General features: G+C 41.3%; 1 protein-coding gene across 1 annotated transcript; it reads right to left on the reverse strand.

Annotated features, from left to right (window-relative positions):
- Nucleotides 1-2,581: 2,581 nt before the first annotated feature.
- unc93b1 (unc-93 homolog B1, TLR signaling regulator) lies at nt 2,582-15,137 on the reverse strand. Its single transcript, XM_030064975.1, has 13 exons — nt 14,945-15,137; nt 13,854-13,970; nt 13,623-13,764; nt 13,335-13,488; nt 13,064-13,225; nt 12,047-12,176; nt 11,805-11,898; nt 9,886-10,010; nt 8,441-8,623; nt 6,310-6,583; nt 5,373-5,491; nt 5,115-5,237; nt 2,582-4,393 (listed from the first exon to the last, which is right to left on the reverse strand). The coding sequence occupies exons 1-13, from the start codon at nt 14,945-14,947 to the stop codon at nt 4,124-4,126; spliced, it is 1,896 nt and encodes a 631-aa protein (XP_029920835.1). The 5' UTR covers nt 14,948-15,137; the 3' UTR covers nt 2,582-4,123.
- Between the last annotated feature and the right edge of the window lie 641 nt (nt 15,138-15,778).

Here is a 15,778-nt window from a genome sequence, read left to right on the forward strand (position 1 = left end):
ACCACCACCGCAAAACCTAACTGAGCCTTTAATCCAAGCACACGTTACCACAATCAACTTCTTCATTCTCTGTTGATACTCAGGAGTATTTTATTTTATTATGACCTGAAATAAAATTCGAATTCAACTCACAAGAGGCTTTTTTTATTTCTGTGTGAATGTGAAAGCGTGGCGAGAGAATGGTTTCCATTTACGGTTCAGGGCATCTGTTTATGTATAAAGAGACAAGCAGCAGCAATAATTTCAGCAGCCAGAGAAACACATGAGCAGTGACCATGAGAGAAAAAAAAGGTTATTGAGCAACAAGCCCCTGCTGACCTTAAACAGTGTGATGTCATATTTGAAATTCAGTTTTTTGTGTGTCTGTGTCAGGTAAACATTATTTAAGAGGTCAGAACCTGATATGGGCTAAAATTAAGGTTGAGTAGAATTACAGTTTTATCAATACCACCAGTGCAGGACAGAGTCTAATTCCAAATGGACGTGGCTGCTATTGCACACACTGATGAACACATTATAATATTTAAATACTATATTAAGTATTTGTTAATGATTATAAGATTATTTGTACTATTAACCAGTGACTATCTATCTAAATAATGCTCATAGATGGTTTACAACGTATCTAACAAGGTCTTTCAATCACCAGTTGTAACTTTATAATAGCCATCAAAATAATGTTTATAAATGGTTTATAAACCAATTATCAACCATTAAGAAAGTGTTACATATAACTGATCCATCTGTCTATGTAATGTAATATTAATATTCATTTAATAAAATGTAATTTGTAGATGTTTTACCAGTAGCTTATTAGAGGTTTACTTGTATTTGCTAGTCATTAAGAAATACTTAATGTAGTGTATGACATGTTATACTGTTTGCAACAATAAACTGTTAATAACTAATTTACTATGTAAGTAAACATTATTATCATTTAATTGTTATTACCTGTAAAATAAATATTAACTAAAGTTTAATAGACTATCAGTTTATCTTTTTTAATGATGGTTAATATAAAGTGTTACAGACTACTGTGCTTTACTGTACTATAAATTAATTTCTCTTTTAAGACTCACAAAACATAACATTTGAGATTATAATCAGTTGTATTTACTAACAGAAAACACCAGGTATCATTTTGACCCAAAAGATCCAGGCTTGTTTGTCTCCCTGAGAAAACAACATTGGACGCAGTTTTCTGATAAGGTACCATGTCCAGGAGCTTATTGGTATTTCAGTTTCAACCAATCAGAAACAGGTACGTTTTTGATGCCCTAGTTAAACGTCATAGTGCACTTTATCACACAGAGAAACAACGTGCATGACAAGCTCTCCCAGCAGGCCCCCCCATAGATATTCCTTTACATGTGTAGGCAGACATGTCACTGTAATCCCAATCAAACATGTTCATTAACTCTCATTAATCTTAATTTGCATTGTTCTTACGTTCAAGTTTCCATGGCACTAGGTATTTTGTCTTTCATAACAGAACACCCACATCAGGGCAACGGAAACATACAGGCGAGGGAGGTCAGCTTCAGCTCAGTCTTTTGTACAAACTTAATCAGTACAACATGTATACACATAGCAACTACAGAGTTCTCATGTCTGTTGCATAAACGACAAAGTACTTCACTGAAATTGTGTAAGTGCATTTTCTTTACAAAAAAAGAACTTAGGTCTTACTCCATCTATTGCCATCTGAGAACATAGCATGTATGTTCTTCTAATTACTTTGAGAGAGACTAAACTGAAAGAGAACTTTAGTTTATTAAGAATAATCTGAAATGTCCAAACGGCAGTATGAATATCTGACAGCTGACAGTTTGGAGTGAATTCCTTCCTCCTTTTCTCTCGATGCTATCTGACAAAATCAGATGATTCTAAAAACATTTGTAACGCCACCTGGAATTCGATCTAAGAGCAATTTAAAAAGAACAAAATAAAACAACACAGCTGGAAAAATCAAGCTATTTCCATTTGAGCATATCTACTGAAAGTTATGAATGGCCAGTCTAAGAAAAAGTGCACCAGGACAGAGGTGACATGGAGCCAAATTGTGTTTAATCAAGTAGAAATGCTGAAAAATACATTTAACATCATATAAAAATTGTACAAATTTTAATAATGCAATGTAATGTAATTTTTTTTTAGGATTTTCAGTGTTTGTTTTTTGTTTTTTTGGTTTTTTTTCCGGCTTTCTTGGTTTGTCCTCTCATGCCGGTGCAGTGCTTTGCAGAGACCTGTTCAGAGAGTTCACATTTATGTAACCATTCTATAAGGTGCCATAACGCCCTTGAGGACATCGTGATGTGCCGCCTGTTGGTGCTGCTGACGCCACAGTCTGGGCCTTGAATCTATTGTACACTGGCACATTCATAACTGTTATCTTAAAGAAGGCCTCACAGCAATTATTGCTGCACTGAATGTGAACCCAGGCCTGGTTAGTTATTACTCAAGCTAAGAGGAAACAGGTAATCCTAACATCAGCATAACATCACTCAACAGAAGAAAAGCTCTATGCCTGCGACAGTGTCTGAAATTAGCTTGTTGTCTCTGATGTGTGCATGTGCCAAGGTGTTGAATATGAAAACAGAGAGTGACACAAATGCAGCTGTGACTGCATATGTTATTGAAGAACTAGGCCTACTTACAAGCAGCAGGACCAGGCTCTTTAAAAATGAATCTATAAAAAGTCTTATGCTAAACACAACCACACCCTGTGGTTACGGTGAAAAAAAAAAATCAATTCCTCATCCTGTTTCAGTGGCTTTCCATTCTTTATTTGTGGACAACTTCTCCAACTAAAAATACACGAATTTACATGTTACACAATATTTTTTCTATCTAATGATGCACAAAAGCAACCAGTTACAAATGCAGTGTCCTGCAGGATCACTGGCAGTCTTTGGCAAACATGAGCCACAAAGGCTGTAACCACATACATCAGTTAGGTACAGTTTGGACAGTGTGTTATGAAGAGGTTTTCCAACAGCCTGTACAAATGAAGGCTGTGATTGCAGGCGCTTTTTCCTGCAACTCTAACGAAGGGAATCAAAAAAGAAATCGAATGAAAACTGAAATCAGCCTGCGTGGTATTTGGCAACTGTAGTCGCCTATTTTTTTGTGCCAAATTACTGTTTATTATTTGTGCTTTTGTTTTGCTGTGTTTTGAACACTCTTTAATTGCTAACCTACCAGAAATTAACATGTAATTCAATACATTTGTTAATTTTATGTGGTTTAAACAAATGACTAATAATAATTAGTCCTCTGCTCTCTGTCCATGGTGCTGAAATATGCATTTTCACTGCTCTGCAAACATTAGGCGCTGTGAATGTGAGAGAGAGCTATACATCTGATCAACAGCATAGCAGGTCCTTCTGTTCTGGCTGCTCAAAGACTGAATCAGGCACTAAATAGCCCACTGTCAGTTCTATTTGCCTCAATCATCATCTGAGTATATCCGGCTGATATTTGGGACAGACGCCTATAAGGGACCTGCCTTCGTACAAAACTACTGCTCAGCAAAGATGGGAGACACTATCAAATAAAAGAGTATGGATATTTTCTGTATAAAAATGTAGCTACCTAATATCATATCCATCGTTTGATGGCAAATAATGACAGAAAGAAAAACAATACTACATCCATGGTAACCTTGGCCTTTGCTGAATCAACGCCTCCGGTTGTAACAAATAACAACTCAAAACATGAGTGGAGCTGTGTGATATGTTTTCGTGCTTCTGGGTTCAGAGGGTATTTTTATCCCTTGAGTGGTGACTTTTAAGACTGTCATAATTTTAGTTCTGGCACATTTTATTTTCAATTAACCTTTTTCATTGTCACAGTGATGGATAGCTAATTAGAGCATTTTAATTCAAGTTTATGCCAAAGAAAAAAATGTGTTTGGTATATTTTTGTTTGCATTAGTATTCAGTCTAAACACTTCACATATAACTCATGTGGACTGTGGCTCATTTTCACCCAGCATCCAGATATTCATGGAGGTAAAGTACAGCTTCATCAACAGTGCAGCGTCCAGCACCTCTCCATGCATTTCTGTCCTCTGTTCTCCCCTGTCCGCCTTCTTCCCTCCATTTTACTCCTTTCTCGTCTCTCACCCTCCCTCCTGCTCGTCCATGTCTCCCTCCTGCACATGGGTGTCTTCCCGTCTCCCCCGGTGCCTTCTATACCCTCCCCTCCTGGCTCTGGGTGCATTAGTCCCCCAGGATCCTTCGTCTTGGCCCCGGAGCGCCCCGTTCTCGTCTCCTATCTCCTCCACCTCCGGCTCTTCATCCTCCCTCTCTTTTTCCTCTTCATCCTCCTCGTTGTTCTCGGAGTCTGACTCATCGGAGTTGTCCTCTTCCAGGTAGCGGTAGCCTTTGACCTGAGGAAATGGATATTGTGTTACAGCGATGACTGGGAGGAGGAAATAAAGTATGTGGCACTTCTCTCTTAGGGCGAACATTTCTGCAGTAAAGCTCGGTGAACTCGGACACTTCAGCAGCGACCGTGCAGCGTCCAAGTGAAATTATCCTCGTAATGCAGCTGCCATTTGACACACTGTATCAAAGAAATGTGCTTCCGTTTCTGTGTAGTTAAGTAGGAAGATTTTCAAGTCTGAGCCCCTTAAACATTATACCTGAGTGCAGTGGACTTCATAATTTGTGTGAAGCTCTGATCTCTTCCCAAAAACAACCAGTGGAGCAAATACAAAATATCCCCAAAAGTGCTCACATTACATTCTCTAAGCAGGCTATGTAAAGCAACAATAATTAACAACACAACAAAAGACAACACAAGGGATTCACATAACATCACATGAGCAGTGCAGTTCTTGTCACTTCTTCTCAAACATCAAGTGGACACCTATGCACTATTTGCAAGTTTTATCCAGCGTTAGTGTCATGGCTGGCCCCAGAGGAAACTGAACTCCTCACCTTGGTGGTGTTAGTGCTGCAAGTTACCCACTGAGATCCACCAGGACACCTTCCCTCTGGGCTGTAAACATTATATTTTAACCTCTCCTCAGTAAACAGAGGCAGGAAACTGGCTCTCCCCTGGGCAGAGTCAGACAATCACTCATAAAAGACTGTGTGCCTGGTTACCTTGTGCCGTGGGCGAGGGATGCGAGGCACCCTGGGAGGCACTTTCCTGGCCAGGCGACGCTCCATCACCCAATAGCAGTAGCAGGCCAGCAGCAGAGTGGCCAATAGGATGGAGAGTTTGGCCTGACGAGGCGGGACAAAGAGGGAGTCACGGCAATGCTCCTTTTCTTAGATGTACTCTACACAAACTATAAACAAAATACAATATGTATCCAACTACGCACACACACACACACACACACACACACACTCACATACCCTCATAGGCAGTTTGGACCAGAGGTAGACTATGAAAATGGCGATGGCTTGCCACCAGTGATAGATGGTGTAGACAAAGTCCAGACGTTCCTTGTCTTCATACAGCATACCGAGCAGGGCTGACGGGGAGAGGGGAGATGATACACTCACAGGTCATGTGTGTATGCAGGGCTGGATGAGGATACACACACTGACAGAAACGTCCATTAGGAGGCGTCCATTAGGAGTCCATTTCTGCCCCCAAAGTTACAATCTACACAAATGTCTCCTCAAGGGATAATTATTAGAGTTCAAGGTCAATATGTGAACCTCATTCAGAGCCAAAAAGGCACATAGATTGGTCCCAAGCAGTAAAAGATACATATATGTACCATTTCCTCGAAATGTTAAGGTACAATATCAGAAGACAGCGTTTGTTCGGCCAAATACAATGAATCAATAAATAAATAAATAAGTGAATGAATAGATAAATATTTTAATAAATATCTAAATAAAATAATGAATTCAGTGAATATTACTTTAAGGTAGATTTGTAGGCTATGGTTGAGTAGCTTTGAAATGAAGTAAGTTTTGCAGATTTGTGGATATGAAAAATGGGTAATATAATTATCCAGTCGTCTCTATAAGACACAAACCACAAGGGGTCAAATCAGCACCCAATGTCAAGAGTACAAAAGCTACACCTTAGAGGGTACTGCCCCAGTGACGAGCTGTTGTACCTCTAAAGGTATAAATATGTGCTTTATTTTCTGAGAGTGCAACATACACACAGATCCATGTGCGTCAGTCTGCATGGGCCTGGATGCATTGGCATAGCTATATATGGTGTATACATCACACACTGTGTACGGCAGCACGCTCATACTGCAGTGTGTGTGAGTGTATGAGTCCGTCGTGTGTGTATCGTGTTAATGCCTCGGCCACCGCCGCCACTCACTGCTGAGGCCGGTCTTGTTGAGGGCCGTGCCGAGTCCCCAGAGCACAGAGAGCACCAACAGAGGGGCGAGGAGGTTTGGATTGCGCGGGAGGGGGGACCATGCCAGGAGAACCACCAGCAGCACGAAATGCACGGCGGCGCCACCTAGCAGAGACACCCAGCGCGGGAGACGCAGGAGGGAGAGAGAGAGGGAGGAAAAGAGGGAGCAGGAGAGGCCGTAGGCAAGCACAAGGAGCCAGAGTTGTTTCAGGCCCAACACACATACACCATACGACTGGGGAGGGAGAAGAAAAGAAAGAAAGAAAGAAAGAAAGAAAGAAAGAAAGAAAGAAAGAAAGAAAGAAAGAAAGAAAAAATAAAACAGTTGTTTAAATTGCTATATTGTCTCTGATGGACAGGAGACATACATTATACACTATATTGCCAAAAGTATTCGCTCGGCTGCCTTCACACACATATGAACATGAGTGACATCCCATTCTTAAACCATAGGATTTAATATGATGTGGGCCCATCCTTTGCAGCTATAACAGCTTCAACTCTTCTAGGAAGGCTTTCCACAAGGTTTAGGAGTGTGTTTATGGGAATTTTTGACCATTCTTCCAGAAGTGCATTTGTGAGGTCAAACACTGATGTTGGACAAGAAGGCCTGGCTTGCAGTCTCCGCTCTAATTCATCCCAAAGGTGTTCTCTCGGGTTGAGGTCAGGACTCTGTGCAGGCCAGTCAAGTTCTTCCACACCAAACTCGCTTATCCATGTCTTTATGGACCTTGCTTTGTGCACTGGTGCGCAGTCGTGTTGGAACAGGAAGGGCCATCTCCAAACTGTTCCCACAAAGTTGGGAGCATGAAATTGTCCAAAATGTCTTTGTATGCTGAAGCATTAAGAGTTCCTTTCAATGGAACTAAGGGGCCGAGCCCAACGTCCGAAAAACAACCCCACACCATAATCCCCCCTCCACCAAACTTTACACTTGGCACAATGCAGTCAGACAAGTACCGTTCTCTTGGCAACCACCAAACCCAGACTCGTCCATCAGATTGCCAGACGGAGAATCGTGACTCGTCACTGCAGAGAACACGTGTCCACTGCTCTAGAGGCCAGTGGCGGTGTGCTCTACACCGCTGCATCCGATGCTTTGCATTGTGCTTGGTGATGTGTGGCTTGGCTGCAGCTGCTCGGCCATGGAAACCCATTCCATGAAGCTCTCTACGCACTGCTCTTGAGCTAATCTGAAGATCACATGAAGTTTAAAGGTCTCAAGCTATTGACTCTGCAGAAAGTTGCCGTCCTCTGCGCACTATGCGTCTCAGCGTCCGCTGACCCCGCTCTGTGATTTTATGTGGCCTACCACTCTGTGGCTGAGTTGCTGTCGTTCCCAATCGCTTCTACTTTGTTATAGTACCACTAACAGTTGATTGTGGAATATTTAGTAGCGAGGAAGTTTCACAACTGGACTTACTGCACAGGTGGCATCCTATTACATTACTATTACAGCACCATGCTGGAATTCACTGAGCTCCTGAGAGCGACCCATTCTTTCACAAATGTTTGTAGAAGTAGTCTGCATGCCTAGGTGCTTGATTTTATACACCTGTGGTCATGGAAGTGATTGGAACACCTGAATTCAATGATTTGGATAGATGAGCGAATACTTTTGGCAATATAGTGTATTTTTATGTTAATATTTTAAAGGTAAATATAAGGCCTGCAAATCTAACAACCATAAAAACCCAACATATGTCCTCTCCTTGTTCCTGCTTTCTATGAAGAAAACATTCTACTGCACGCTTTAATGATGACAGTGAGGTCTATCATTTGTTATGGCCTTTACAGTCACCACATCTCAATCCAGCTGAACGCCACCGGGGGATTTGAAGCAACTCGTTACTAAGACACTTTATGTTTATGACACTTTATATTTTTTTGTCACTCGCCTGTATGTTGTTTGTCTTTTGCATTTCTCTGCTGAAGCTGCAGAGCAGGGAATCTCCACCAGCTCCGAGGTGCATGCAGCTTAGGCAACTGCACTTTCACACTTTTATAAAAATCTATATATTCCAAGTAAATATAATAAAACTAGCCGTGCAAGCAGCTACAATCTTAGCAGAATCCATTGACAGGTCCGCACCAGGGAAAGTCCAGAGATGGCAAAGAGCACTTCAAAACCGCTGTAGATGAAGAAAGGGCAGAGTAGGCGCAGGCGGTAGTCTCTCAGGTGTTTGAAAGGCAGCTGGAAGATGTTTCCCCAGCCGATACTGCGTAGGTCGATCTCTTCTGTCGGGCGGTAGGCTGCACCGCACAACACCAGGAACTGTGGGTAGAAACACGGAGAGACCGGTTCACATTGTATCCTGTTGAATGACTGCTAGGCTTTGAACAGAGACCGGCTTTGCTGCAAAGAGCCAAGGCAGCTCCATATTCATTCAGCAGACACTGCAACTAGGACTGTATGACTGCAACTAAAATAAATATGAAAATGAATTCAGTCCTATAACTTTTGACAGGACTTTTTTTTTTTTTTTTTTCCTAACTTAGCACTACAATAAGAGACTGGGACTAAATCATGGACTAATGTGGAACCAAAATTAAATGTACCATCATTCAGCGATGTTAGAAAACTAATAGTAATATCAGCAGGACAGGAAAAAGCACAACAGAAAAGAGTAAAGCAGACAAGAGTAAAAGAAGAGAGTACAAAAGACATCAGAAGACATGAAATACAACTGGAAACAACCCACGCTGTTACTCAACAGAAAAGCAACACACAAAAACCCCTTTGTCTGTCTCCTTAGCATGGTTATGAGAATTTGGGAGGTCTCACACATTTATATTTTTATGCTGTTTTTTCCATTTTTATTTCAACTGATTGAGTTCAGTGGCATTGAGATGTCATTACCTCATTCAGTAAAATTTTTAAAAATTAAAATCAAATAAGAAAGACCACCTAAAAATCCATTCTCTTTCACCCTGTGCATAAACAAAGAGATGAAAACTAAAAGCATGTATACTTTTTGTTTTGTTTGAGTTCATTTCACAAGTCGACAAGCCTATTTTAACTGAGAATTCTTTTTTTAACAAATACCAGTTTACATGTTTGTTTCACTTCATGTGTTTTGAACACCCAGTTCCCATCTTAGATTGAGTTCACTCTAGTACCCTTGCTCCCTAGGTTTCACTTGTGCTTTTCTCTTCCAAATACCTCTCCCTCACATGGCCGCTCCTGGGAGCATGGCAATATTGCCCTGGCTCTGACTTCTGCACTGCTGAGTACTGGTTGGTACTCAGGAATAGAAGCGCATTCCACTGTTGCACTCTGAGCTGAGCTGCACAGGATGAGAGCTTCAGTTAAACAGCCAAATAAACACAAAAAGGAAATGTAAGAGAAATGAGCAGAACGGGGTAAAGCAGACAGAAGACAAAGCAGCTCAACATGGCACAAAAAAACAATTAGAATCAGAGTGGAGCAGACAAACAAGACAAACAAGCTGACTTTTGAGGCATTGTGTGTGTGTGTGTGTGCGTGTGTGTGTGTGTGTGTGTGTGTGTGTGTGGATGCTGGCAGGAGTGTCTCACAATAATCATAGCCAGGAAGGCGAAGCTCATCAGGACACTCTCCACCTGGATGAGCAGCATGGACTGGGGCAGTTTGGTCAGCACGGTGGTGTTAAAGCCCGGGATCAGTCCCCTGATCCCCGCACCTACAACAGAGGAGTTGAGATCAACATCGGCCACCAGAAAGGAGGAAATGCAAAACAACAGACACCGTGTCAGTGCTACGTGGACCTTTGTCAGTCCAGATACTGCCTAACCTGCTGTTTCACCTAGACCATGTGTGTATGTACTTCAATTTTCAGAAATGGATAAAAAAAAAAAAATACATAAAAGGGTCACAGAGCTCAAATGTGTGATGGAAAGTTGAGATTTAACTATCACCGGTGGTGGAAAAAGTACTGCAAACTGCTACTCATGTAGAGGTACTGTTACTTTGCCAATAGCAGAAGTACTGCTATAAAAAATCTATGAAAGTAAATTAAAAAATAGCTCATTTAAAAATGTATTAAAGTTACTTTTACAAAACAATAACTGAGTTGTTTGACCTTTTCCATCTTTTTACTGTTATAAATGGATGAGAGTTCAAAATACATTATTTTCTTTCTTTCTTTCTTTCTTTTTTTTTTTTTTTTTTTTTTTTTTTTTTTTTTGAGTGACCCAGACTGAGACAAGACGTTTGATAGCAGTGGTTCCAGTGGTTTGGTTCCTATGGGCAGCGTTTTGTGTTAGCTTAGCATAAAGACTTGAAGTCTATGGGAGTCATTAGCCTAGCTCAGTCAAAGTGAAAAAATCAACTTTACAGTAACTCCAAAGCTGTTTTGTTTGCATAGTATATTCGTGTGGATTTGAAGAACCTGTCTTGGGATCTTTTTGAAAAATGAGTCATTTTAGAGGTTAGATGGTGGAACTGTAAACACTGAACACATTTATCCTGCCATCTATTGTAGTGATTCATGCACCGCTGAAGGTTTTGGAAAATCCAGTGCCTCACTTTGACAGAGCTAGGCTAATGACTCCCATAGACTTAGGAACCAAACCACTGGATGCACAGAGGTGAAAATGGTATCAAACATCGTGTCTGGGGAAGTCGGAAAAAGGATATTTTCCCAAAACAGTGGAATATTCCTTTAAAGGAATGAGCACATAATAACGATTATTGGTTCTACATGGTTCTCATTGTCAGATCATCTTCCCCTTTTTTCCACAACTATTCCACTTTTCTGCCAATTTTTCATCGTGCACCTTTTATTTGATATTTGGAAACAACAAAAAGTAGAACCAGCAAAGAGGAAGCAGATTCCTCCTCTCATCTTCACTGACTGAGCTTTTATTGTGAAAGTTCAACAATCACTGCTCATTTGTTCTCTGTAATGGATGTGATTTAAAATGGAGTGAGGTACAATACTAAAGCAAAGATGTGCTTAAGTAAAAATAAAATTACTGACTTTAAAATATACTTAAATAAGTCCACAAAAAGCTACACAATCACAGTAACGTGAGTAAATGTAATTAGTTACTTCCCCCTCTGACTATCACACACTAACAAAGTGGCTTAAATTTTAAAATGCAACACGGGCTGCTGTGTGACCATTTGTTTGAGCAGATCTTCCTTGGTTGTGTGTTAACCTGTATACAATGCTAGCATCTGTTCTTGTTTCTTATGATGAAAAGGAGGCACTGCTGCCAGCAGTCTTTTATAATGCTCACCCTGCCAAAAAATGTTTCAGCTTCAGCAAAAAAAAAAAGTGTTGCACTTGACTAGTCTCATAGCAACAGTGGGAGGCTAGTGCTTCCCCAACCAAAGCACCCTGCTGCCTTTAAAAAACACACACACACACAGTGCAGCGAATGTGGATGTCTCATTTTTGGACCGAATCTTCACAAGTCACTGAACTGTGACAGAATAAAAAATGACAGGTGGTGAAGTGATGTGTCTTTACCACACAGGCTGACACGGGAGAGAGTGTGGTTGTAGTCATGCAGGTAGGAGTGGAGGAAGAGACGCATGGGGAACTCCGCAAACACAAAACTCAGCTGAGGAAGAGAGAGTAGACATGGGCATATTTTATTTCTCTCTGCAGCTGTGCAAACACATTTTTCTGTGTAATGACACATCACAGCAAACAAAAATGAAAGCACGGGGAAATGATGAAAAATGCCGCTTGCACGGTCGAGGACTCACATGGAAGATGATGTAAAAGACTGACTGGAAGACGATGATGTAGCTGTGGCAGGCCCCTTTAGGAAGCTTCTTCTGCTCCTGGACATGCTCCTCCTTGTAGTTGGCATATTCGTAGTACTGCTGGGCCATCCTGTGTTGCAAGAAACAAGAGACAGACAGTGAACAACGGTGACAGCGCAGACATGTATATGGCTGATGTACTTATGCATGAAATGTGAAATATATTACAAAGCTTATCAAGTAAATATACTGTTTTAGTAACTCCAGCTTCCAAAATGCTTAGGCTTAATTGCTTCTCTCTATTTCCTATTGTTATGAAACTAATAATTCTGTTTTTTGGTTCTAAGAAAGCAATTTAAAAATGTTCATTCTGGCGCTGTAAGCTTGTGATGGGAATTTGTTGTTATTTGTAACATTTTATAGACAAAATGATAGCTGATGAATCAAAAAAATGATCAACAGATTAACAATTTAAATCATTAGCTGCGGCCCTGGTATGTATGCATTCATCTGTGCACAAACACATTTTTGACCGCGTGCCATGTCTTGCCTCCAGGCCTGCATCCAACTGAGCACAAGCACGCTGAATGGGAACAGTGAACAGAAATTAAAGCCCTCTCTGAGAGAGTCTAATGAGGCATTCTTGAAGCTTAAAGGAACGCAGCAGTTAAAACGCGAGACTAATTTACTCTGTCAGATGTCATCTAGCTGCACCTGCTGGATACGATGCAAAACTAGACTTTTGAATGCTGCAGATGAGGCAGCTTCATAAGTCTGTACAATTCACGCCACATCAAAAACACTCCATGCTCAGCTGTATTTCACTTATTCGGTTTCCGGGTCATGGCTGTACTTTCCTTAAAAGACAGACACAGTGCTCATAAACTGCTGCTATTTTCAACCCCATCTGAAACATGTCAGCGTGACGTTGGAAGTGTTCTTGGTGGAGGACATCAAGAGCCAGCAGCAGATGAACCACACCGCTCCCTCCCCCTCTCTCCACTTCCCCTTTCTTACCTAGTGATGTAGTTCCCCAAAGAGGCCCACAGCGGCACAATGGCTACACCAATGGCGACAGCTGACGGGACCAAGGTGTAGTAACGCTCCCAGTAGTTGGTTGAGACAAAAAGTGCGTAGATTCCCGAGGCCAGGAACATCATCCACTTAGTGCCGAGAAACCTGAGAGAGAGACGGAGAGAGAGAGAGAGAGAAAGAGGGTGAAAAGGGTGCGTGTGAAAGTATGTGTGTGTGTGTGTGTGTGTGTGTGTGTGTGTGTGTATGTGTGTACCTGATGAGCACAGGGGTGTACAGCAGGCCTATGATGGGAGTGACATTGATGCCCATCAGCATCTTCTCGTCAATATCCTCCAGACCAAGATTGCTGTACTTCACCTCCCGGTAGGTCACATCATAGTGCAGGATCAGCTGCATCTGCAGTAGGCCTGATAACACACACACACACACACACACACACAAATGACAAAAATGACAAAAATAACATATCAGTAATACAGTCTGTGCAACTGTGTGCCTGTTGGTCTGAAAGTCTTCATCCTCCCAACTTCTCTCTACCCACCCATGTACACGCTGTATACGATCATGCCTCCAACGCTGGCTGCAATGACATTTTTGATGACCCCCAGCCTCTTCCTCCTGTAGTACTTCCTCTCCTCCTCCTCCTCATCGTACTCAGCCTGTGGGCCAAGGAACTCCTCCATCTGACAGACAAAAGGGAAGGGCAAGAGTAAGGAACACTAGATGGCGTTGCTGCTGTGCCGAGTGCATGCACAGCGGACTGGGCGCTCACCTGGCCCTGGATGTTTCCCTCATGGCCCACGTTCATCAGGTTGTTGGTGCTGCCACTGGGGGGCGCTGCAGGCTGCTCAGGCTCCCTGATCAGCTCTTCTGCATCAGATGCCTCCATCTGGCGACCAACATGAGCAGTGCCAGGTGAATTCATTTACAAGTGCAGCTTTGAATTTCCCCTTAGAGGGATCAGGAAAAGTACATTTAATCTTCAATCACGCAGCTCTTGAACAAATAAATACATTGGAAAATTTAAAAATTATGTTTTATTTTATTTCTATAGGCAATTGAAGTGTCTGTAAATACTCTTATTGCTCTAAAAGTTGTGATAAATGCAGTCTATGAAAAAAATCATTAATGCTGTTGCAAATTGAGAAAATTCATAGTTTGTTAACCTGAGATGTAATTGAATGAGTATGAAAGATCTGTTCCAGAGAAGGAGCACACAGACTGTAAGCACTAAGAGTTATTAGATAGTTAGTTTGGTTTAAGGGAGAGCCTTTCTTTTTCTGTTTGCTTTGTATTCTTGTATGTGTATTGTCTTGTCCACTAATTGAGAGTATGGCTTTTTGTATTATGTGTCTTATGAATCTTAATCTTGCCACATCCTCTTTCAAATAACTCCTCAAAACCTCACTTTCTGGCTTTTTGGCATAATATCCTTTGATGCTGTTTTTTTTCCCCCACGCAACTAAGCTGAACTTGAACGTAGCGCATTAGACATATTAGGCTGTATTTTGACATGTCTTGAGCTGCAGCCTTTGAAATTCTTTATATTGTTAACATAATGCAACGACAAGCCGCTGTATTCCTATAATATTACCAGAGGGACCTGAGGCTGCACAGAGGTCAGAGTGGAATCACTGGACTCATCCTATAGGGGCTGAAATCAAGGCTGTGATATTTGTATGGTATCCGTCTAAATTTTTATTACAGGCAAAGATAATATTGGTTATTGATTTATTCCAGGATATAGGTTTATTTTAACTGCTCATGTAGTTGCCGCAATTATACCTTGGGAGGAGCCACTTCACTGTCAGCTACGACAACATCAGCCAGAAACACAGTGAAAACTTGCATCGGGCTACTCACCATGTCTGCTGCTCGGGCTGCCCTGCTGACACCGGAGAGGAGACGCACAGCCGCCCGGTCCGTGTGACTCAAAGTGCGTGTGATGCCCCACCGAGCCGCCCTGGCGATCTGAGAGCACAGTTCCTCTTTCTTTAGATGCAGGTACAAATAGACGCGCTGCTCGGGAAGCGAAAGTTAACGCGCCCCATGAACACTTCCTCACTTCACAGGCCAGCTACATGTCTTAAAGCGACAGCACTCTCTCTCCCTGTGTTTGTGTGTGTGTGTGTGTGTGCGTGCGTGCGTGAATACTGCAGGAATAGCGCTAGGTGATTTCGGGGTGTTTGTGAGACAAGGTTATTATAGTTAACGAAAACTAAACTAAAAAGTAAAACGAAGTGTGAAAAAACACTTCACTGAAATAATAAAGTAAAAACTAGACTTTAGAAAAAAAGAAAATAACATCTACATGACTGTGTCAGTGTTGCATTTGTATTGTAATACCTGTTGAACTAAAATCAAGACCCTTACAAACACCCCCCCCCCCCCCCATATAATAATTATGATAATATAATACTAATAATACTAATACTACAAATAATAATCATCATCACTGAAAACAAATTAAAGTTCTGACACTAAAAAACCTAAACTAAAACTAAACATTTTTGAACAATAAAAACTAAACTGAAATGAGCAAACCCACTCTGGAAACTAACTCAAACTAAACTGAATTGAAAATAAAAATTAAAATAAATAAATAAACAAAAGGAAAAGAAAGCTATTGAAAAATAGGAAATTATGGTGTGAGAGATAGAATAAAAGCAGAGTTGTTCTGTATTATAACATCACTGA

Source organism: Myripristis murdjan, chromosome 1, assembly GCF_902150065.1.
Source record: "Myripristis murdjan chromosome 1, fMyrMur1.1, whole genome shotgun sequence".
NCBI classification, from domain to species: Eukaryota; Metazoa; Chordata; class Actinopteri; order Holocentriformes; family Holocentridae; genus Myripristis; species Myripristis murdjan.